At 39.7% G+C, this 22,111-nt stretch overlaps 2 protein-coding genes and 1 long non-coding RNA gene across 3 annotated transcripts; 1 reads left to right on the top strand and 2 right to left on the bottom strand.

Moving 5' to 3' along the window:
* Positions 1-3,390: 3,390 nt before the first annotated feature.
* Positions 3,391-9,390, bottom strand: igf2b (insulin-like growth factor 2b). The gene is made up of 4 exons (XM_077567930.1): positions 9,249-9,390; positions 8,458-8,608; positions 7,057-7,238; positions 3,391-5,247 (listed from the first exon to the last, which is right to left on the bottom strand). The coding sequence occupies exons 1-4, from the start codon at positions 9,324-9,326 to the stop codon at positions 5,005-5,007; spliced, it is 654 nt and encodes a 217-aa protein (XP_077424056.1). The 5' UTR covers positions 9,327-9,390; the 3' UTR covers positions 3,391-5,004.
* LOC144053461 (uncharacterized) lies at positions 8,247-12,751 on the top strand. Its single transcript, XR_013294421.1, has 3 exons — positions 8,247-8,639; positions 9,280-9,994; positions 12,637-12,751. It is a non-coding gene; the product is annotated as an uncharacterized LOC144053461 (long non-coding RNA).
* Positions 11,377-21,623, bottom strand: th (tyrosine hydroxylase). The gene is made up of 13 exons (XM_077567929.1): positions 21,463-21,623; positions 20,786-20,989; positions 20,529-20,703; positions 17,063-17,151; positions 16,892-16,959; positions 16,738-16,788; positions 15,889-16,034; positions 15,679-15,814; positions 14,633-14,702; positions 14,284-14,340; positions 14,102-14,197; positions 13,878-14,011; positions 11,377-13,108 (listed from the first exon to the last, which is right to left on the bottom strand). Exons 1-13 carry the CDS (start codon positions 21,544-21,546, stop codon positions 12,949-12,951), a joined length of 1,470 nt encoding a protein of 489 aa, XP_077424055.1. The 5' UTR covers positions 21,547-21,623; the 3' UTR covers positions 11,377-12,948.
* Positions 21,624-22,111: the final 488 nt, after the last annotated feature.

Genomic DNA, 22,111 nt, shown 5'->3' with positions numbered 1-22,111 from the left:
TACCATAGTTTTCACCCTCACAAATTGCACTCAATACATATGATTTATCTGTGTTTTGTGTTGACATTACATCGGTGTATACAGTAAAGGCCAAGACATTTAGAACCAACCAAAATTTTGAGTTGGCTGCAAAAGACACACTGAAGTGGATAAATCCTGTAAAAAGTTGTCAAGATACATCCATGAAAGTATGCCTTTTTCTTTCTCTTTTTTTTTTTTTATCAATCATTTCACTATATAATAACTTCTAGCATTCCAATCAACTGTAGCTAGATGTATAACACTGCATATGTACGTATTAGAAGATGAACTTTAGGGGCAACTGATTTCATTGCCACTTTTTTTTACACCGATACCATTATGAGTACTCACTGATACAGTACCCCAAAAAAATTATTAAACACAATGACAAAAAAATTGTGAACAAAGACTTTCTATCTGACACGGATGATGATTTGCCAATCTGTCAAACTGCCACAGTATCAAGATTCAGATTTTTCTTGCCTTACGTATCAGTGGCTGGTATTGGCAGCCTGTACCCTTACCCAATACCTTAAAATAAGGTTGGAATTAGTCCGATACCGATAGCTGGTATCAGTACTGGCCCAGCACTAGTCAAAATGTCAGCTAAAGGTTATCCATTCATGAAATTGAGTTATAGTTTTTGGAATAATGGGCTTTACCCTAAGTACATTTCAACTGATGATAAAGACAATTAAAAAAAATCCCTTTCCCAAGATACTGTGCCAACACAAAATGTTGACAATCAGTAACTGGACAAAAAAACCCCGGCAATAAATGAATAATTTTCACCTTTTCTTGAATGTACGAGATATTTGTCATCTTTGGGTTTTAAAGGCTTTCTCAACTAAAGTATAATTTTGGAATATTTGGACGCACTTAGGAGCCAGAGCAAGCTGGCCCAGCCAACCTGAACCTGAACACTCCATATGGAGGTTCCCAAAGTCATCACTTGGCTACATCACAAACCAGGTGATGGAGATAGCAGTCACCTGCTTAGGGCTTGAACATTTGCAGGAGACATTCTAAAACAGCACAAATCAGTGGAAAGGAGAGCTTGCATGATTGATGCTGGCCACACAGTAACACACAGACATGAAACAACTGTGCAATAAAAAAACGTAGCATTTCTCGTTTTTGGGCTTTAACTCTTTGATGGTAAAATTAAACAATGCTGACAGCCCAATGTAAACTCCGTGATAAAACGTTCCCCAGGAACGGTTTCATTCCGGGAAGACATTCGACTGTAAATCTGCCCGGTAACAAACAAACCATGGGTGGGTGGGTATATGCACATGCACATCTACAACAGGTCATACCCATTTTCCAAATATGCAAGTGATAATTTGAGACATGTCGGCCTCCAAACATAGCTAGAGAATGGGAACTTGCTCCATTAGTGTTTAGTGTGGCACGCAGGAGAGGAAGTGCATCCAGCCTCTCTGCCTTCTACTCGGTGAGCGGTGATGTGTGCAATTTGTCTTATCACCGCGCAGAAGACAGACGGGCAGATATGTAGGCAGGCAGAGGTGGAGAAAAGGTGGGGAGGGGCAGCAAGATGAAAGCCGCAGAAAATTCTTTATAAAGCCTCAAGACACAATAAATCATTTACATGGCACAGAACTTTTGGCTGCTTCTGACAGAGGTCCAAAAAGGAAGGCCAAGCTGAACACACAAAAGCCGATATTGCACAAGCAGCAATCCCTTACACAAGGTTGGACAGTGCACAGGATACAACAGTAACTATTCTACATATTGTATGTTTGATAAAATGTTTTTCTTTATTGATAATAAAAATCAAAATACATAAATTGTGCATTTCGGACGTTCTAGCGTGCGGAGGTTAAATCAATAAAATACACACAGGCTGAGTGAGCCAGTGACAAAGAAGAAGTTGCCGTTGCTCGGCATGATATCTCTTCATAGTTCCCAAAAGAAGTGGTTGTCTTTCATTATAACAACACTAGAGTAGCCTTTTTGAACATTACAATAGTGAATGAATGCAGTCCCAGCATAATGATAATAATAATAATAATAATAATAATAATAACAATTGCACTGTCTGTCTCTTTGCACAATAGAAGTAGAACATAATCAGAGAAGGATATGGAAGATATCTGACAGAAACAAATGTATATGTATTGACTTGAGTCTTCACCTCAATATGGCGAGTATTGATGAGGTCATCATTTGGATGATGCCTAACCCATTTTAGCAGGAAGTGGTAAGGTGTCTGTCATAATTGATTATGGAAGGCTCTAAATAACTCCTTATTCCCCGCTACACAATTATCTCTTAAACTCAGGAACTATTACACTCTTCCCTGCAGAGCGCTTATTACCTTACCCGAATCTTATGACGGCATTAGCCCTTCATTAAAACACAAAATCCTTGGACGAGTGTAAGGTGATGCTTCATGAGATCAAGGCCATTGTCAGATGATGTAGAGGAGGAGCCAAGATAGATAGATAGATAGATAGATAGATAGATAGATAGATTCAATGACCATCGATGTAACCTCTGTCGAGGGTAAAGGCGCACTGTGCGAGTTAAGACCCTGTAGTGACATTTGATCCAATCAACACACTATTTCTGATGACGTCTGCAGCACTGGCACATAGACAAGATGCTCTTTAGAAGATCGCAGAACACCGTGCACAATTATGAAGACATTATTTAATTAAGGACTCAACATACCCCCCCGCCATCATTACTAAAGTGGCTTGAAAACATAGTGGGTTGAATACAACTGAAGTTGAACAGTTTCGATTAGTAAAGTTACTCACTGATACTTTCCGTTTCTCCCGTAACCTTGACAGGCTTCTGGAGACCCATGCAGATCATTATTATTAAGAGTATGTGACTATTTCTGTGACATTACATGCCTACAAAATTCAGACTACATGACGCAATTAAAATATTAATTTAAAGTAAGTATGGCAAATGAAGAGAGGGATAAAAGACATTATTTTTGGTACAAAGCATCTAGAAAAAAAAAGCCTTACAGCTCCAATTGGAAAACAGAGATCATACAAAATAAATCCGTCAGTTGAGCATCAGTGCTGCGCATATTATTTGGGCCAATTTTCAAATATATTTTATAACAAAATAAATAATGCCTTTATACAGTGCCCTTATTTGTATTTCAACAAACAAAAAAGCTTGACGGCTCATTACGCAAGATACAGCTCAGACTATAGGAAATAACACAACGTCCCTGGAAACTAATTACGGTATATATATATATATATATATATATATATATATATATATATATATATATATATATATATATATATATATATATATATATATATATATATATATATATATATATATATATATATATATACACACATATATATATATATATATATATATATATATATATATATATACGTATTATATTTATATATGTATAGATAGATATATTCAAGTATTTGTTTTCAGGCAAACGAATGTGAATACTACTGATACACAATAAAAAAAAATGTTAGTTGACATTATTGCTGTTTTTTCCCTTTGAATTAAAATGTCTGTGCCTTTTTTTTTTTAAGAATGGTAAAGTAACATCAAAACATAACCATGAAAATGCCAAACTTGGAAAAACAGGAATGTCATGGTACCAGAAACAGACAGTGGTTTCCTCTTTTTTTTCATTGAAATATTGATATGAAAAGAAAACAAGAAACAATAAGATCAAACTAAAATAAATCATCAATTATCCCACTTGTCCATGCCATGATACTTCCTGTCGGAGCAGTCCGCAAAGCCGCGGTAAACAGGAAGTACTGTCCCCGAACTGTTGTACTGTCCCAATCCAGGTAGTCCACAGTGTCCCATATTATGTTCCTGGTGTCCATCTGCCTCCAAGGTTGGGAGACAGGAGGGACAGGGTCTCTTGTCCCCCTTGCCGCATATGCCAGCAAACTTGTGATGAGCAGCCACTAGCACTTCCTGTGAGCCTTGATGCCCTCATCGCCCCCATAGTTTCTCAGTGACACTTCCTCCTTGACTTTGCCACTGCCAGGAGCTCCCCCATATCCTTAATCCCTATATATATATATATATTTTTTTTTTTAAGTCACTCTTTCCTTAAAACGGAAAGTTATAATATATTCAAAGAAAAAACAAATGTGCTTTTCAATCTCTTCGTTGAGTCCTTTCCCAAAGCTAGCACCATGGCATTTTTTAAGCTACACGTTCATTGTTCATAAAAAAATAGTGCCATATATTTTTCTTTACTTTGACGTAATCCGTGGCAATGTGCAATTTTGCAGACTCTTTTCTGCTTTTTGTTTGTGATCAAAAGGTGCTGGAACAGGAATCTAATTTTATAAAATAATTCCTTACATTGTGGAAGTCCCTTTATAGGTAGAGGTGCAAAAAAAATAAAAAATAAAAAATAAAATAAAATTTTAAAAAAATGGAGAAAAAAAAAAGAACTAAGAGATTTTCATCTTCTTTTTTACTTCAGGAAAAAAAATGTGGAATGGATTCTGTCATGCAAGCTTCTCCTCACTTTAAGTTGTTTTCCACAAGGACAAAAAACATTCCGTTGGGTGTCCTCTTGACACTTGCAAACCAGATCTCTTTCATCTTCTTGCTCTCTTCCATTTACTCTTTAGCTTACGGGTCCACCTGAATGGCATTCAGTGGAATTGTTAACTTTTTGTTCATCATTTGTGTTTGTGCCTTTTGTGTCAGTGACTGAAAGAGCTAGCGAAAAAAGTTCAGACTGGAAGAATGTGAAGGCATGTTTGCGTTCCGGAGGATGTCGTTGGGCTTGGAGGGGTATTAGAAAGGGAGCAGGGGGTCAAGAAGTAGTGGATGAGAATGGGCCGGGGGGGATCGATGGGCTCGGATAGGGCAGGGGAGGTCAAAGAGGACTGCCACAGAAATGACGTCAGAGACAAAGCTATAATCCCCTAGGCTTTTTTTGTCCTTCCAAACTCGCGTCTGTGCAAAGGGCTGGCAACGGGCTCATTTGTGGTTGACATAGTTGTTTGTGGTGAGCAAGACGGGCGGTAGTTTGCTGGGCAGGCTGATCAGGGGCCGGTGGAAGCTTGCTTGCTCCTGGGCTTTCATCTTCTCCGCCTGCCTTCGGAACTTTTTGGGTCTCAGGATGGCGGGGACGCCCCTCCGGAGTCGCTCGGCCGCGTTCCGCTGCCACTGCTCGTATTTGCTCGTGTATTTCACAGGCACATGTTGCTTCCTCGGGGCTTCCTTTTGTGGCGTACCGGCAAAGAAAACAGAAGAGGAGAAGATGGAATCAGTTCATTACGGGTGATATGCTTATTTTGTGGCAGCAAGTCATAACAACCTTGGCTGGCTTCCAAAAGGTACTTGTTTTGGTTTCCTCGACTGAGAAAAGCTGTCAACAAGTGCTTAAGTTGGGCCTCTTTAAGAAACTGTGCTTGTCTCATATGCATACGAGGGGCACGCAGACGCTCACCAAACAACCTGCTGAATGACTAAACTGCCGCATGCCGAATAACAATACAAACATTGCAAATTGAACAATGCTAGGTGTTTTGCTGGGTACCACTGAATGAGAAACAAGTAGGAACGGTAGCAGGGGACCTGGAATTTATGCGCCAGTAGCTAGTGATCCATGTGAATGGCTTGTTTTGGTCCTGCCACTTGAAGAGTATTTATCCCCCTTCATTCACTTCAGGCTCACTCAATAGCTTAAGAACAGCTGGCCTTCAGAGCAGGCTGTACCCATCAACTCCCTGCCCGGACAAACCGGGGACATGTCCAAACTAATTCCCTATCGGCATAACACCCCCTCCCCTCCAGAGAGGAGGTCCTGTTACTTTTTTCCTATGGATTTACGATTGCACTGCTCACTCAACTGCTTGTTGCTAACACGTGAACATGACCAAGCATAAATGCATTGTAAAAGGCCATTACTATGTCTTATTGTGTCCTCAGTGAAACACAGACTCTTAAATGGAAACTTGACTGAGGGATGCTCGATTATGAAGGAAATATTAATCACGATTATTTTTGGTAATAATTGAATTAGGACGATCATTTAATTTTTGGGTACAAAACAAGAACATGTTTAAAAGTAAAAATTATTAAGACAAATAAAATTATTTAAAACACTACAATTGTGCAAGTTTATTTTGGATGGAACAAAATGTATGAAATTAGTTATTTTAAAATTTTAAAAAGGTGCAAATGTATACGTTTAAACAACTCAAAATTAGTATTAAGAATTTTTGGGGGATGATTATGCTGATTTTTTAATTTTGGAGTGTAATAATTGAAATTGAATTTTGATTAATTGCACAGCCCTGACTTGACTTATTTAGCAATTTTCAACAATAAAAAGTTAATATTTTGTCCATAATTAATTTTGATAACTTTGTTATTTATCATGTACAATTAATACCTTTAAAAACACATTTTGCCACTTGCTGTCGACTGAAAATGTCATCACCTGTGCTCAGAGCTTACGTAACAACCAATCACAGCTCACCTGTTTTCTGGGTCATGTAACATTCGCAAGCCGAGCCATGATTGGTCGTTACCTGACCCCTAAGCACAGGTGATGACATTTTCAGTCGACAGCAAGTGGCAAAATGAGTTTTTAAAGGTATTAATTGTACATGAAAAATGATGAAGTTATTAAATTGTTTAGACAAAATATTTACTTCTTACTGATGAAAATAGCTAAATGGGCCAAGTTAAGGTGTACCCAATTCAGGAAGTGCACAAAATCGAATCATCGTACATTCAGAACACATTGTTTCTATCACGGACCAGCAGCCCGTGTGTGAGCATGTCCTTTCTTGAGCACAATGTGCTGCGACTATCTGGACCATTTCCACAATGGTCAGCACTTTGCATGGAACTGCTTATCGTAAGACCATCTAACAAGATACAGCAGTTTGTGCGTACATTTCGCTCTCTACGTGTCAGGGATATAGGGGTGAGGTAGAGGTGAGCATAAGACAACAAGATGGGAGGAGTAGGATTTCACTGGTTCCCAGACCGCTGTGTTGTTGTTGCTGCGATGCATACCTGCTTTAATGGAGGCATCACCGGTACGACCTGTAGAGAGGTAGCCGACACGTCTCTTTCTGACTTGGCGGGTTTGGCACAGTACTGCTCCAGAAGGTTGAGGTCACAGCTACGGAAACAACACTCCTCCACTATCCCACGGTTCTGGGGGCGCCTGGTGTTCCCCCTGCTGGTGGGCCTACCTGGGGAGAGGCACAGTGTAACATAAGGCAAAGAAGGTCTAATGCAGGGAACACACATTCCCATCAGAAATGAATCTAGGTTGTTTTTGCAGGATTACAATCATAGCGGAGCAAAGAGGATAACAGGAAATCTATGACCAACTGCAACAAATCTTTTTGTTTGTAGAAGATAATCTGATGAAGGCTATCTGGAAGTCCCTTAATGAGCGTGTGCGCATGTAAACACCATGTAGTGGGCCAGAGGACCCCGTCATCCCTTAGGTGAGCAAATACATAAAATGGAAACTCCTCTGTGACCTTGTCCTTTGTCAAGTCAGCAGAGATAACGACTATGAGGAGGGGCAGAGAGGTAGAGAAAACAGCCCCGGGGATCTGCGCAAGACTGTGTGAGCCTTGAAACACAGGAGGCGAATGCAAATCAAAAGAGGAACAGAGTAATGACGGCAAAGAAAAGCACGAGAGCAGAAGAAGGTGAAAGGGGGTGAGTGTTTGAATGGTCCACGGGGGACGCCGTCCACAATCAATAAAGGGCTCGTTTGAAGTCCTGTGGCCCACAATGTTGGATAAATCTCATGAGACACGAAATCAAATTTGATTGCAGGAAGGGAAAAGAGAGAATGAAACGAGGGAGGAGAAAGCATCCAAATTGGATAATGATCTATGAAAAATGGCTTGCCTGTCAAAGGTGATTTTTTTTTTATTTATTTTTTTTTTATAATGAGTATACCAATATCTAGGATGTGTGTGGCAGCAGCGTATCCACTTGGGGATTTACAACAATGCAATCACATAATGCTTTAGTTTACATAGTTTGTCATCATTATGCTGCATAAGTGGCGTTTAAAAACAACACCTCCTTGGACCACGGTGGTCTCTGAACACTAGGGTGGCGGTGACTGGTATGCCTCTTGGGGTGCTATTACTTTACTGGTAAACAAGCAGCCCATTGTGTTGTATGCGGCTTCACGGCTCGCCTGCCTTTCATATGCAATGAGAGGTAGGCTACAGTGCGCTGCGCAGGCCTGTGGTGCGCATCGGTACAACACTTGAGACACAGCTGTCGTCCCCTTCCCTTTCTCTTGTCTGTGTGTATGTACGACACCCAGAGTCGGAGTAAATAGCCTCAGCTATGCAAACAAATCTGCTTCTTTTTCTTTGGTTAGTTTTTTTGGAGCACAGGCACGCAAACGAAGAAAGGCCACACAAGTGCACAACGTACTGAAATAGAAGCCTCTGTCTTCGCAGACGAACTGCAACGCGTCCACCAGCTCTCCCCCACACAGAGTCTCCGCGGAGGTCATCTCCACCGCATAGAGAGTGAGCGCCAGTGCAAAGAGCAACGAACGGCTGGATGAAGACATCTTCTTGACCTGCAAACACACGCATGCACACACGGAAAAGGTGAGCCCAATAGGCGAAGCAGTTCATTGATTATACGACTGTTGCCGTTATTTCTTAATTCCTTAGTTGCAAATCTAAAGCAATCTACTTTCTGCGCGCTTTTAAATCCCACGGTCCCAACTCAGCACCGGGGAGAGAGAGAGAAGAGCTTATTGTGGAGGAAAACTACTAGACAAGTGCCATTTTACCTCTTGCACAACATGCCAGACTTTGCAAGAGCGACTGTTCGATAGTTAACTATCCGAAAAGCTAGACTCAGCATTTGTTTTCCCCTTTGCTCACCCTTTATTGAGCAAAGTGACCCTCGCATACCGCCCCCTATCTGCCGGCAAGACCAGCTGTTAGCTCCAAGTCGTGCACCAGCCGGTGTTGAACCGAATTACCCCAATTTTTAATCCTTTCTGTTTTTCATTTGCATTCATGCCTCTAATGCTGATTTACTCCCCATGCCATACAGGCACCATCAACTTGTGCATGTAATTTCTAAACAAGTCGTGCATTTAGATTTCAATTATCCATTCAAGTTATACATTTATTTTTTAAATGACTCACATGCAAACGGTCCATCAGAAAATGCATATGTAATAGTTACTGTTAATTAGTGCTAACCTTCCTCCTGCTCTCTTCCGTTGTCCTGCAGGTGTGGCAAAATGAGTTGTGTCCGGGTCTCGATCGCAGGGTCTCCATGACAGTCGGTATAATCACACACACAAAAAAAAAGAATAATGATAATAACAAAGTTGGTCTGATTTGATGGTCGTGTGCTTGCCAGGTGAGTTAGTTTCCTCAGTTGGTTAGTTAGATGATGTGTGAGAGGCTGTCCCAGAGACCGAGGCGACAGACCAAACTTCTGAGGGAGAAGTAATATATACCAAAACACGCCCACTTTACCCCCACACTCCACCCCTCGCTCCTCCCCTCCTCCTCACGGTACGGTTAAAAAAAAAAACATGTAGATGTCTTCCACAAAAGTGCTTTACAAAAGAAACGTGGAAAAAGAAAGACCTTGAAGGAGAATCACAACTTGTGATAATGTTCAACAGCGTTTACGCACCGAGCTGAATAACCTTCGCGGGATTCCTCGCATCTCCCAGTCGGTGAAGTACATTTCTCCACATCCCACGATCGAGTTAAACAGTGCGTCAGTTTGATGAGGTCAACTTTTGTTGACTGACCAAGGGGTAAAATGTCAATGAGCGGTGATACGCTGACAGGGGGAGGATGATGCAGCAGTGCCTCTCATTGACCGATTGATGCACCCAGAAGTGAGCGAGCCCGGGAGGGGATCACTGGAAGGTGCAGTCCCTCCACTAAACAACCACCACACAGCCCTCCTGTGAGGAAGGACGGGAGAGGTAAGAAAAACAAAGCATCGAGGAAAACACTCAATATGACCATTGAATTGTGTTTGCTCAAAGTCATTAGATCAACTGCACAAAAAAAGACTTATATAAGCGTGTATAGCAAAGCAGGTGAGGATGCAGGGATGATGTCATCCTTATATTGTCACCCCCCACCCCTTCCAAATACCGCCCCCTTGTTTTGTCATCAGTTCCCAATGGATTTATGCTGCGTATCCCATTCTGACATCATGATTTGGGATCATTGGTCCAACAGGAGCTCCTTTTATAATACTATGTACAAACACATACTTTTATGGCTATTTAGTGATGCTAATAAATGCCACTTTCATTGCCTATGCATTTTTTTTCTATTGAGAACTCTTGAATGGCATTAGGATGGTTCAACAACATGCCGTTATACTCCCGAAGGACCCTGCAATTCAAATACTGGATGACAGCACCCTCCTGTGGCATAATAATATATTGCAAGTGGCGAAGGATTTAATATACAGTATATGGTGGCCTTTATACATCAACACCTAGACTTCAAGGCGTAGATTTTTTTAGGTTTAAGACATAATTTACCATGTATGTATTTGTGCGGCACGGTGTTTAGTTGTTAGCACATCTGCCCACCTGTGGTTTCAGGTTCAAAACTTGGCTCAGACCTGAGGACATGTTTTTCGTGTTTGTATAGATTGTGAAAGGGTATTTCAGCTTGTAAAGCTGCATGCAAGTTACGTTAATTGAAGCTATTAATTTGTCCACCGGTGAAACTGTGTGTGAATGGTTGTTTGTCTGTATTGACTTTGTGATTGGCTGGCTGCCAGTCTAAGGCAGTGTTGCCTAACTTTTATTGAGTCATGACACTCACGCAACACCAAAATAAAAATGTCACAAAAAGAATGAATACCGAGAACATGACGATCTTGTCTCAATTTACGTACAAATTGATTTAGTCAGTTTGAAATCCGGGACTGAAACTTAAACACATCGCTGATATAGCTACTCATTACCTGAAGTTACAAATAAGTAATATAATGATATATAGAAACCTGTGAATAGTGAAGCAGAAGGCAGAGTAGTTGTTAGCTGGTGTGCCTTACAATCAAGAGGTTCCAGGTTCAAATCTTGGTTCACGACACTTTAATTGGAGTTTGCCCCGTGCTCTTGTGCGTTTTCTTCAGTCATGCTAGATGGATTGAATATTTTTTTATATGGACCATGCCATTGAATGGTGATGAGTCCAGTGTAGATATCGCCTCGCACCCGAAATCAGTTGAGATAACAGCGTACCTGTGACCCAAATGAGGGCAAGTGGTGTAGAAAATGAATTGTTGGAGAAAAAACACGCACACAAAATGTGAATTTATTGTATCTAGTAGTTTAGATTTTTAGTAAAGCAACAACTTATCACATCGTGTTGTGGCTTTATTTTCTTAATCATCCATTGACATTGCAACATATATAGGCTATATGGAAAAAACACATTGACAGTTTTACATAATAATAGCCAAAATACTTATTTCACTTACAGCATTTGTCATATAGCAGAAACAGATGATACAATTAGATTTTTTATACGGTCTCAAATTCCCGTATTTCATGTGTTTATATTGTTGATTATAAAGTAATCAAACCATACTCTTTTCTTGTATACGTATCTTTGATTTTGGTTTACATTTCATTTAATTTTTAACATGACGCTTTTCTTTCTTGCAGTGTTACTGTTGAACTTCTTTGGAAACATCATCTTGACATTGAGATTTAGGAGAGTTGTATCACTTTTTATACCTTTATATATTTCTTGGAATCAATAAATCACATATAAGCAAAATGTATACCAGATGAAAGACCAAAGTCTTAGTAATATTTTTGTATTCACGTCATTTTCATACTTTGTGTCAGTGCAGAGTTATAAGCCATAAAATAGAGGGAGTGAACATGTGATATGTTGCCAACGGATAAGATGTCACATTGGATTTTGCAACTAATAAAACAAGGACAACATTATCCTTGTTCTCCTGTTTTTGTTTGTTTTTACAGCCAGAGAAATTGTTTATTATTGATCTTGAAAATTTACCATAGTCACTGAGCAAACTTGAACATATTATGAAATAGATTAAAGTCTTTAGGAACTGCTGGCAAATAGGTCACAGTTTTGCTTCCCTTAATAATGGATAGATGGATGGTTCATCATGAAACTTAAACCAGTCCTGACATGTGAGCATGCTGTAATTCCAACAACTGGATACTCTATTTTTAAACAATGAAACAGAACATAGCAAATTAATTTCCTCACGCTTCAGACTTTATCATCTGAAGAACAATTCTGGCATACGTAAACTGAGTTGCCAGAGGTGCATTTTTCATTCATTTTCATTCAACCCCAAAATGACTGAGACAAGTTGCCCCAAACTACCATGTTGGCTAATTCTTGCTCTAGTTTAAAGTTAGCTTAAAACAGAGCAGTGACTGAGGAATGACAAGATGCCTGAATCTCTCCACTAACGAGTCCACATGGTTTGTTGCTAGAATGTGTCTGTGTACGACGCCTGTTTTAAAATATATGAAGTTGAACATTTTTACTTTAGGTTGTGCAAAACAGATAACTGGCACTCATCTCAGCTCACAATGTGTTTGTCTCTTTTCAGACAGGACACAACCCCTGACCATTAATATGAAGAAAACTAGTATTCCACTTTTTTGTTGTGCCCTCTGGTGGAGAAGAAAATCGCAATGTGACAACTTAACCGTGATACAACTAGCCCCGATCTCCCTAAATGGTTGCAGTTTTTTGTTTTTGTGCCAGTTACAAGGAAATGACAATTTCATTCTAAACTGCATCAAAGTGGAGGCACCAAACAAACAAGTCTTGTCACACTTCCGGTGTTGCAGAGCACAGCAGAGAGCAAGCAAACAACAGCAAGGTGGGATGGGAGGACAGCAAGTAAAATGGTGACATTTCAGGACAAAACACCGAGGGCATCCGTTAGCATCTTCAGTTCATCCTTCACCACTTCCAAGCTTCCTTGGATCTTCAGGGGGTTGTCCAGGACTTCTATGCTGCTGGTGTATGGATCGAACTTCACTGAGAAGGGGCGGTGGATACCAGCAACAAATGCCCTGGTTTGAATTTAACGTAAAAACAACCATGACAGTAAAAGTTTAGTCGCATTTGAGCTCTGAATGGCACGGTGGCTTACACTCAAGGGTTCTAGGTTTGAATCTTGGCTAGGAGTTTTCCGTGTGAAATTTGCTAATTTTACATGCTTGCGTGCGGTTTCACTTTCACCGTGGACCCACATCCTCAAAACCCCTATGTTATGTTAATTGATGAATCTAAATTGTCTACAGTTCTGAATGTGCACTAAGGTTTTCGTTAAGTCAGCTAGTAGAGGCTCCAGCTCACCCGTGACAGGATAAGTGGGGAAAAAATGGATTGGTGGATAAATGTGCAGCACAAATGTTTCACTTGGCCTAACAACACGCTATGTGTACAGAAAATGAAAAGCGCACATAAGAAATATTCTCCTATGTAATGATATTCATCGTACTTTTGTTCATATCGATTCTATTTTGATAAACATTCCCTTGCTGCTATTTTCATGTGGAGTGTGACTAAATACTGTCAAAACACTCACCAAAGCTACTTGTTTTGCAGGGCAGCATTTGATGTGTTTGCCAAATCAAACGGCGGTATTTTGCTATGGTAAGAGGGCCTACATTAGTAACAGCTGTCTTCTGGCTGACCTACAAAAGTTTGTGGCCTCCGGGGTTGGATGGCTGTTTTCTGACCTTGTCCTTGCATAACCCCTCCCCCCAGTCTGTGTGTTTTCTTCTGTTCGTCTTCGTTTCTTTGAATGTACATTTACAAATGGTTTGCATTCAGTACCTGAATTTCTCCTTTGCATCCGAAAAGCTCTCGGAAATGAAGTAGACAGGCTGGTAGGTCTGGTCCTGGTAGGGCTGCACTGCCGCAGCCTCTGGATCAAACTGCCTCGTCTCCGGTTCATCGGATAGACAGTGCTGCACGGAGAGGAAATGAATACAAGGATTTGATTGATGCATCATCTTTAATCAAGTGATGATCAAAACGCAGACGAGGGTGGAACCTACCACAAGTTCTCCGTAAGAAGAAAGTAGTCCTGCGCCATAAGCCCTCACTTCACCATTTTGTTTGCACAAGCCGTACTCCACAGTGAACCAATACAGCTGGAAGAAGAAACATACAAATAAAGTGTAACAGAGCTGAATCACACACATAACGTTTGATTTTACATGTGCACTGTTGCTCTTACTGTGGATAGTTTCTCAATATCTTCATCCGAAGCACCCAATGATGCCAGGCCAAGATTCTGTCGAAAACAATTCAATGATAATTTGATACGGAGGCATAAACCGGCTTACCAGAACTTAATTATTTTTAAAAAAACTGACTTTACATCTGACTTTACATTGCTCACAGCTGACTGACACAATTTTATTCTTATGACTACAAAGTACAACAGGAAGATTGTAAAACTCTACCTGAAAATTATCTTTGGCACATTATAATATACAGTGCCAGTATTGTTAGGATTTGTGTGCAAATTGATATCATTGTCAGTAGTCATGAATAAACTTGATTTGGACCTAGCACTACCTTACCTGGGAAAACTGTGCAAATGTGCGGTCCGCCAGCATCGGGACATGGCCTAGAAGTTCATGGACACAGTCGCTGGACGGAAAGAGAAACACGCTTTGATCATTAATCATGTAATTTTTCATGTGAAAAAAATAGAAATGACAACAAAAATTTGCTTCTGTGGACATAGTTAATGCTTGATGTACACTTTCTCAAGTGTCATGGTATCTGAAAACAGCTCTTGTTTTAGATCACAAACATATATTTTTTTTAATTGCAGTTCAACAGAATGGTTAAAAATAGTAATAATAATAATGAAACAGGCCTGGAAACACATGATGTATACTTAATATTTTGCTGCACAACCTTTTGAGGCGATCACTGCAATCAAATGATTTTTGTACATTTTAACGGGTCCCGCACCGTTTAGCAGGTGTTTTGGCCCAGGTTTGTCCCAGGTTTGAAGGGTGCTTTCTTCAGATGGCATGTTTCAGCTCCTTCCACAGATGTTTAATAGGGTTTAGTTCAGGGCTATTAGAAGGTCATATCAGAATAGTCCAGTTTTTTGCTCTAAGCCATTCGTGGTGCTTTAAGCTGTGTTTTGGGTTATTATCCTGCTTGAAGATACATTATTATTATTATTACTATTATTATTTATCCATCCATCCATTTTTTTAACCACTTATTCCTCACAAGGATCGCAGGGATGCTGTAGCCTATCCCAGCTGGCGTCGCGCAGTAGGCGGGGTACACCCTGAACTGGTTACCAGCCAATCAGAGACAAACAACCATCCGCACTCACAATCACACCTAGGGACAATTCAGAACCCCCAATCAACCTGCCATGCATGTCTTTGGAATGTGGGAAGAGACTGGAGTATTATTATTATTATTATTATTATTATTATTGTTGTTGTTGTTGTAAAACAGATTAATTATAAACAGAGGGGTGCCAACAATTGTGTCCACGTCTATACTAATGTAATGTGGGAGGAATAATTACTCAACTTTCCACCCTAAATCATTCTGGTTAAAGAATTTGCGACAAAGTTACAAAGACAATACTCACGGCTCTGGGGAATGCATAGGAGAGGAGCCATGTCGGATGTACTGTGTGCACTGAAACACCCGGAACGCTAAACTAGCGAGGAAATCTCTAGCTGAGAGGAGACCTGCCACTGGACGCAGCAGAAAGCCAGTGCGCTCTGTGTGTTTCAGAGAGAAGTGTGCTCATCACGACTGCAATGTGACTTCAAATGATCTGCTTCTCCAGCTTTACCTTTAAGGAAGCGGGACACATCTTCCAGCTGGGGAATGTTGTTTGGACTGTAGCCACAATGCTTTTCCAGGAGACGGAAAGACTCAAGGTACTCACTGCAGGCATGTGTGGTGTACAGGTCCCTCAGTGTCGAGTAGACTTCTCTCCTGGCAGTATATGAAGATTTGTGTAATTTCTTCATTTAAAAACACATTCCAATTCGGTGCTGTTTCCATTTATTTTCAGTCAATAGTCTTATTCTTTGGACATGTGTTAAATTCCATTTGTTTCTAATGGTAAGTCAAACCTATTAGGGCAAAAGTAAAGAAAAAATAGAAGTAGCCATAAAGAGTCTTGTTCTCATATTTAGTCTAAATTTGTGCATGAATATTATCCATCTTAATTAAGCCATAACATATTTTGGGTAAGTTATGTTTTCATAAATACAATTTGCTCCTTGATCTGATCACTTCAACCAAAGTAAAGCAAAACCACTTGCCACTTGACTTCTTTTCGAATATTGTTTTGGAACTCACGTCAAGTTCAAACATAATAGTTACATTATTACTCAACACTGAACACATTGCATGAACTTGGCATGAACTGAACAGAAAATGAACTCCATATCTGCTCAAATTACAGGCTGCCTACTCTAATGGTAATGGACTGCTTTGATAGTGTCGCTCATCTGTAAATAATGTAGCAAAATAGCCATGAAAGACACATCACAGTCAACAGTCACAGAATCGCACTCTTAGTGGGAAGCAAGTGGAAACAACAGGAATGTCTTAGGAAATTTTATGGCTGACCCTCTTGTGACATTTATGCATTTTTATTGTAATTAAAATGAGAATATACAGCAACCCTCACCAAGTGTCAATTTCCTCATCTGTATACTCCACCCTGGTAATCGGCTGCCCACTGCGGACAGACAAATGTATATTTGCATCAGTGCAAACATATTTTTGGTAAATGTTCTTTTATGGTTGTTTGTACAGTAGCCAGTCAAGTAGACGTCTCTTACTGTCTGTATCCAAAGGCAATGTCTCCAATCATTCTCCTCCTCTGTCTGTAGACTGGGTCTGTGAAGCCCTACTCAAATCAAATTCATCACAAACACTGATCTCATTTTCTTGGCCAATGACATTAAAAACATTTTTTTTCCCTGGATTTGTCATGCAAGGTCTTGACTTACAGGATGGTCATGATCCAAGTCTGGATCAAATTTGGTGATCAGATGGTGACATTTATCCAAGTCTGCTATTTTCTTTGGAAACCAGTGAACTGGAAGAAAAGGTCAGATTCAGATATTATGTGATCACGGTAAAAATAACAGCTATATAATAGACAATGAAGCATTCCTTGTGAATGGAGAACAAACAGGGGGAATACCCTACATGACAGTTTAAATTGGAATATTTTTTGGGCCAGTGCATTATAAAACCACTGTGACTCTCAGAAAGAGAAATCAGCTGCTAGCCAGTGACTAACTCTTAAAAATAAGCACCGTCAGCGCTAATCCTGGTAACCTTAATGAATTGGTGCTGTTAGGGAGAAAAAAATGATGACAAGGGCCCAAGAGTGACAGTGGCCCAAGAAAATAGCGTTTTAAATCTGCAGTATTCAAGTGATGGGGAGCAGTTCCATAGTGCCGCCACAGCCTTGATGTCACCATTGCTCCATGCATGAGACTTTTATCTACCATGAAAACTAAAATTAAAAATTCTTGTCAAAATTAACACTGCCATGGATATAAAAAAAAATGTATACACGCCTGTTTGAATGTCAGATTTTTGCACTTTGAGGTTTGATGTCAAAGTAAAGTCCTTTACAAATAAAATGTATTCCATCCATCCTCAATATAGCACTTATCCGGGGTCGGGTCGCGGGGGCAGCAGCTTTAGCAGGGAAGCCCAGACTTCCCTCTTCCCAGCCACTTCAACCAGCTCCTCCGATGCAATCCCAAGGTGTTCCCTGGCCAGCGCGTCCTGGGTCGTCCCCGGGGCCTACCGCCGGTGGGACATGTCCGGAACACCTCTCCAGGGAGGCGTCCAGGAGGCATCCGAACCAGATGCCCGAGCCACCTCTACTGGCTCCTCTCAACGTGGAGGAGTAGCGGCTTGACACTGAGTCCCTCCTGGATGACCGAGCTTCTCACCCTATTTCTAAGGGAGAGCCCAGACACCCTGCGGAGGAAATTCATTTTGGCCGCTTGTATCCGGGATCTCTAAAATGTATTATTATTATTATTATTATTATTATTCCATTCATTTCAATTCAATTTCAATGTTATTCTAGACTCAGGGTCTACTCTTAAAAACAAACAAAACAAGCAAAACAAAACCAAAAAAACAAACATACAAAGATTAAGAAAAATACAGTTACACCATCCAATATTAGTGAGTGACACCAAAGTTTCATTTTGAGACTATTATTTATTATTTATTTAATTATGTATTTATTTAGTTAGTTATTTTATTTTATTTTTTATTTATTAATATTTTTAGGGGGGTGACACCATGATAAATCAGTTCAAAACTTGCTTCACCTTTGATGTGACTACAACTTGTAAAATTAATTTGATTTGTTCATCTATTCAACAGTGGGAGTAAAAATAAATGAGTGAAATAATGTAGTTGCACAAGTGTGCACATACAAATAATGGGACGTGACTGTGTTCACAATTAACCAATCACATTCAAACTCAGGGTAACTGAGAATCAACACTGACCTGCCATCATTTAGAGAATTTGATTAACACAAAATGAATTTCAAATGTTTTAGTAGGAATTTCCCAAGTTTTTCTTTTCTTCATAGCATAAGTTAGAAGGTTTTGCAGCTGTTGTTGGTATTTCAAACTGTCATAACGCCCTCCACTTTGTGCAAAACTGATGCTGCCACCGCCATATTTCCACCATGTATGGTGTTCTTTTTGTCGTAAGGAATGCTGTGAGTGCAGCAACCTTAGCCTTTGGTATTATAGTCAAAAATGCTAGTACCAGATACCAGTATTGTCCGCCCTTTTGTGGCTGTTTTACAATAAGTAATTACACATTAGAATACAAAATTCAATTTCATGAAATTGTAGAGAAATTACTATATTGGGCTATTTAGATCTTTCTTTAAAATTGTTTGTCATTGGGGTTTTTTTGTAAAATTTTGTGTATCAAAAGTACTAGTGGTATTTTGACTTGATATCGGTGACTACTCAAGAGTTGAGTACTCGTACTGGTCTGGAAAAAGAAGAGTTTTATTGATAATGGGCATCCAGTCAGTTGGCTAGTCAGTCGCACCTTGGCTTTAGTTTTAGAACATTAGTAATGTCTAACTACCCGCAACGTTTCCTAGCTAGAAAAAATGTCAGCTAACTCTGAGCTTACCTATCAACTTAAAGAGTGAGCTACGATTGCATGAAAAATGCTTGCTAAAGAACGGTACAGTCTACACTGCTACTTCATATGACTAGAAAACTGTGCACATGCATTGTCAGCTCCTCACAATGAGTAGAAGTGGGAGAGATTGAATTGGGTGGATCAAACCATTTCTGAGGCAAGGTGAGGGGTGGGGTGGGGGGATACAGTACTGTACTTTTATTGATAAAATATTATGTTTCTACCAAATACTGTATGGTTTTAACACTTGTTTAAAAATGACATGCAGTAAATGCAATCTTAAGACGTGCATGAGATTTGAATAAGGGCGTGTTGACTTTTTACATCCACTATATGCAGAGCACTATACAGTCACGCTTCACTCCTGCATCAAGAGTCTATTTTCACTATAGGCGTTTCAATGTGCCCACCGCCATCAGAAAACAGCAACATGGGCTTTAATTTGTCACTGCACTGCTCTTTCACCATTATCCTCAATCAAACAATGCATGTCTACAGACTCAATGCATTTTTTTTTCAAATTTGCTGCAATATCTTATTATGGCACTTTTTTGTGTTGTAGCCTATATATAACTTTCTACTATGTTGTGTGTTTTTTTTTTTAAATCAATTCAGTTATTTCTATTTTATTTTTAACAGGCTACTATGTGCTGTTTTACCCTGTACTGTTGTAAAATTTAAAAGCATTTCCAATAGGGAACAATAAACAATGATCCTTTTCCTTTATGGGCTATAGTAGTCTATATATGCAATTAATGTAAAAAAATGTATATATATATTGAAAAATACAAAAACCTCTATGGACAAAGGTAATCCATCTGTTCAAGTGTGTGTTCCACAACAAAAAAGACTGAAAAACGACAACTTGTGACTCTGGGAAAATATCAAATAGGCTACTTGAAATAAGATAACGTTAATGATCTTGCACCACTACTGTGTAGTTTGACTAATTACAAAATGTCACATTTATAATATGATTCTGCTTTAGAGAACCTTAAACCTTGAGAATGCAACCAGAATTGTTTTAAATAATAATAATAATAATAATAAACATAATAATAATGTAAATGTGTGTAGTTTTCATCAAAACAATTGGTAAAACCTTTCTTTGCATTGCCTTGCAATCCTAATCTTGTTTCTCGATTTCTAACTGTAAAACATCAAGAGACCACGGCAAGATAAAAATAAAAGAAAAATAAGAAGACTTCTCTTATTTTTTTCTCCCCAGATATATATATAATGTTGAATACAAGCAGTTAAAAGCCTTACATTTGATTTCCTTGGTGGTCTTGACGTCTTCTGCATTTCTTTTGATAGAGCTGATGAGCGTACTAACGTCCGACAGGTGCACCTCACAGCGCACATAGTACTCCAAGCTGTGCAGGTTGTCCTTGGGCTTGCGGCACGGCCGCGTCTCCAGATGGTGGATCTTTGCTTCAAATGTCTGAAACACAATTAATGACCTTCCAATTAATAACAACGCATTAAGTAAGGGGTAGCAATAGTTGACGTGACGCAGAACCTACCTCAAACACTTTGAGGGTCCTGGTAAGCATAGACGTTTTGTTGCTGGCTAAAGTGATGAAGAGGTTGACAAGGGCTCTTCCATCGTCCTCTTCGAATACTATCTGCTCGCTTGCCTCTGCAGCCCCTGCTGCGGCTGCGGCTGCCTCGCGCTCCTTCCGTGCGTCATCGATCAAGCTCTGCCGTCGTCCCAAGAAGCGTTGTGACTGTTTCAAAAGAAATGTATTGAAATATATAGTCTTCATGATAAAACATATTGTTGCCTTACTATACACAATATTTAATATAAATAATTACAAACTTCTCCAAATGCCTGCAAAACTTGCACATGCATGGCCTTAAAGAAGATTCAGCTATAGTTAACCTCATACAGTGAGGCTATACAGTCTAATGCCTTTTTTTTTTTTTTTTTTTTACATTTTTACAGAAAGAAACAAAGGAATGAAAGAAAGAAACAAAGAAACGGAAAAAAAAATTAAAACATTGGCGGCGTTTTGAAGAAAGACACCAAGAGTTGACATTTGTTTATTTGGTTGTTTGTCGACCTTACGGACGCTAGATTATAGTGCGTCATGCAACTGCGCACACAATAAGGGCAATTCCTGCTCCTCTTCAATCAAATTTTGGCCACCCTGTTGCAAACGTGTGAAAAGGTTTCAAAACTTTCTCTTGTTCCTACCGTGACGGAGTCCGACCTTTCCAGCTCGGATGCTGCTCTGCGGATGCTCTTGGACGAGGATGTGGAGCTGCTTGAAAGTGGCATCTTGTGGCAGGTGTTCTTTTTCCAAGTCAAGATTGAGGTGGGGCGGTAAAAGAGAATGTGCGTCTGAGAGTGCCTTTCACAGCGGGTCTTTTTTTCCCCCCCAGACCGGAGCCTCCTTCTTTTTATACGCTCATTTGTTTGCAGTTTCTGACGTCAAACTAAGGCCAGTTCTGTATTCTAATCAACATGTTCTGTTTGCAAATATAGGCCTACTTCATTCAATTTAACAGTTTTAACCTTTCTTAAATACATATACACGACCATATATTTAACACTCAGGTGTATTACTATTTTTTATTAAAAGCATATATATATATATATATACAGTATATACAGTATATATACTGTATATAATGATGTATATGGTCGTATTTTGGTGCACGGTAAAACGAACAATATGGTCGTTTTTGTTGGAGGACTTGTTGCACTGCAATGACACAATAATCAACATCTTTACTTCAGGCCTAAATGTTTGGTTAGAAGGGGTAGGGGAGGTGTGTGGGGCGGAAGTAAAACGTGGAAGATTTAGTCACTTTATCAAGTCAATCCAATCTGCGCATCACCT

This window comes from Vanacampus margaritifer, chromosome 6, assembly GCF_051991255.1.
Source record: "Vanacampus margaritifer isolate UIUO_Vmar chromosome 6, RoL_Vmar_1.0, whole genome shotgun sequence".
Lineage (NCBI taxonomy): Eukaryota > Metazoa > Chordata > Actinopteri > Syngnathiformes > Syngnathidae > Vanacampus > Vanacampus margaritifer.
This window is presented reverse-complemented; position numbering and strand designations above follow the sequence as displayed.

Bases quoted from the DNA above. Each gene is read 5' to 3' on its own strand.
- th (XM_077567929.1), bottom strand. From the start codon at position 21,546: ATGCCACTTTCAAGCAGCTCCACATCCTCGTCCAAGAGCATCCGCAGA. The intron at 17,152-20,528 runs GTAAGGCTTTTA...CTTTTCTTCCAG, and splicing joins GACCACCAAGGAAATCAAAT to TTCACTGGTTTCCAAAGAAA. The intron at 14,012-14,101 runs GTAGGTTCCACC...CTCTCCGTGCAG, and splicing joins CTTCTTACGGAGAACTTGTG to CACTGTCTATCCGATGAACC.
- igf2b (XM_077567930.1), bottom strand. From the start codon at position 9,326: ATGGAGACCCTGCGATCGAGACCCGGACACAACTCATTTTGCCACACC. The intron at 8,609-9,248 runs GTTAGCACTAAT...GTGTGTTTGCAG, and splicing joins CGGAAGAGAGCAGGAGGAAG to GTCAAGAAGATGTCTTCATC. The intron at 7,239-8,457 runs GTACGTTGTGCA...GCCTCTCCCCAG, and splicing joins AGACAGAGGCTTCTATTTCA to GTAGGCCCACCAGCAGGGGG.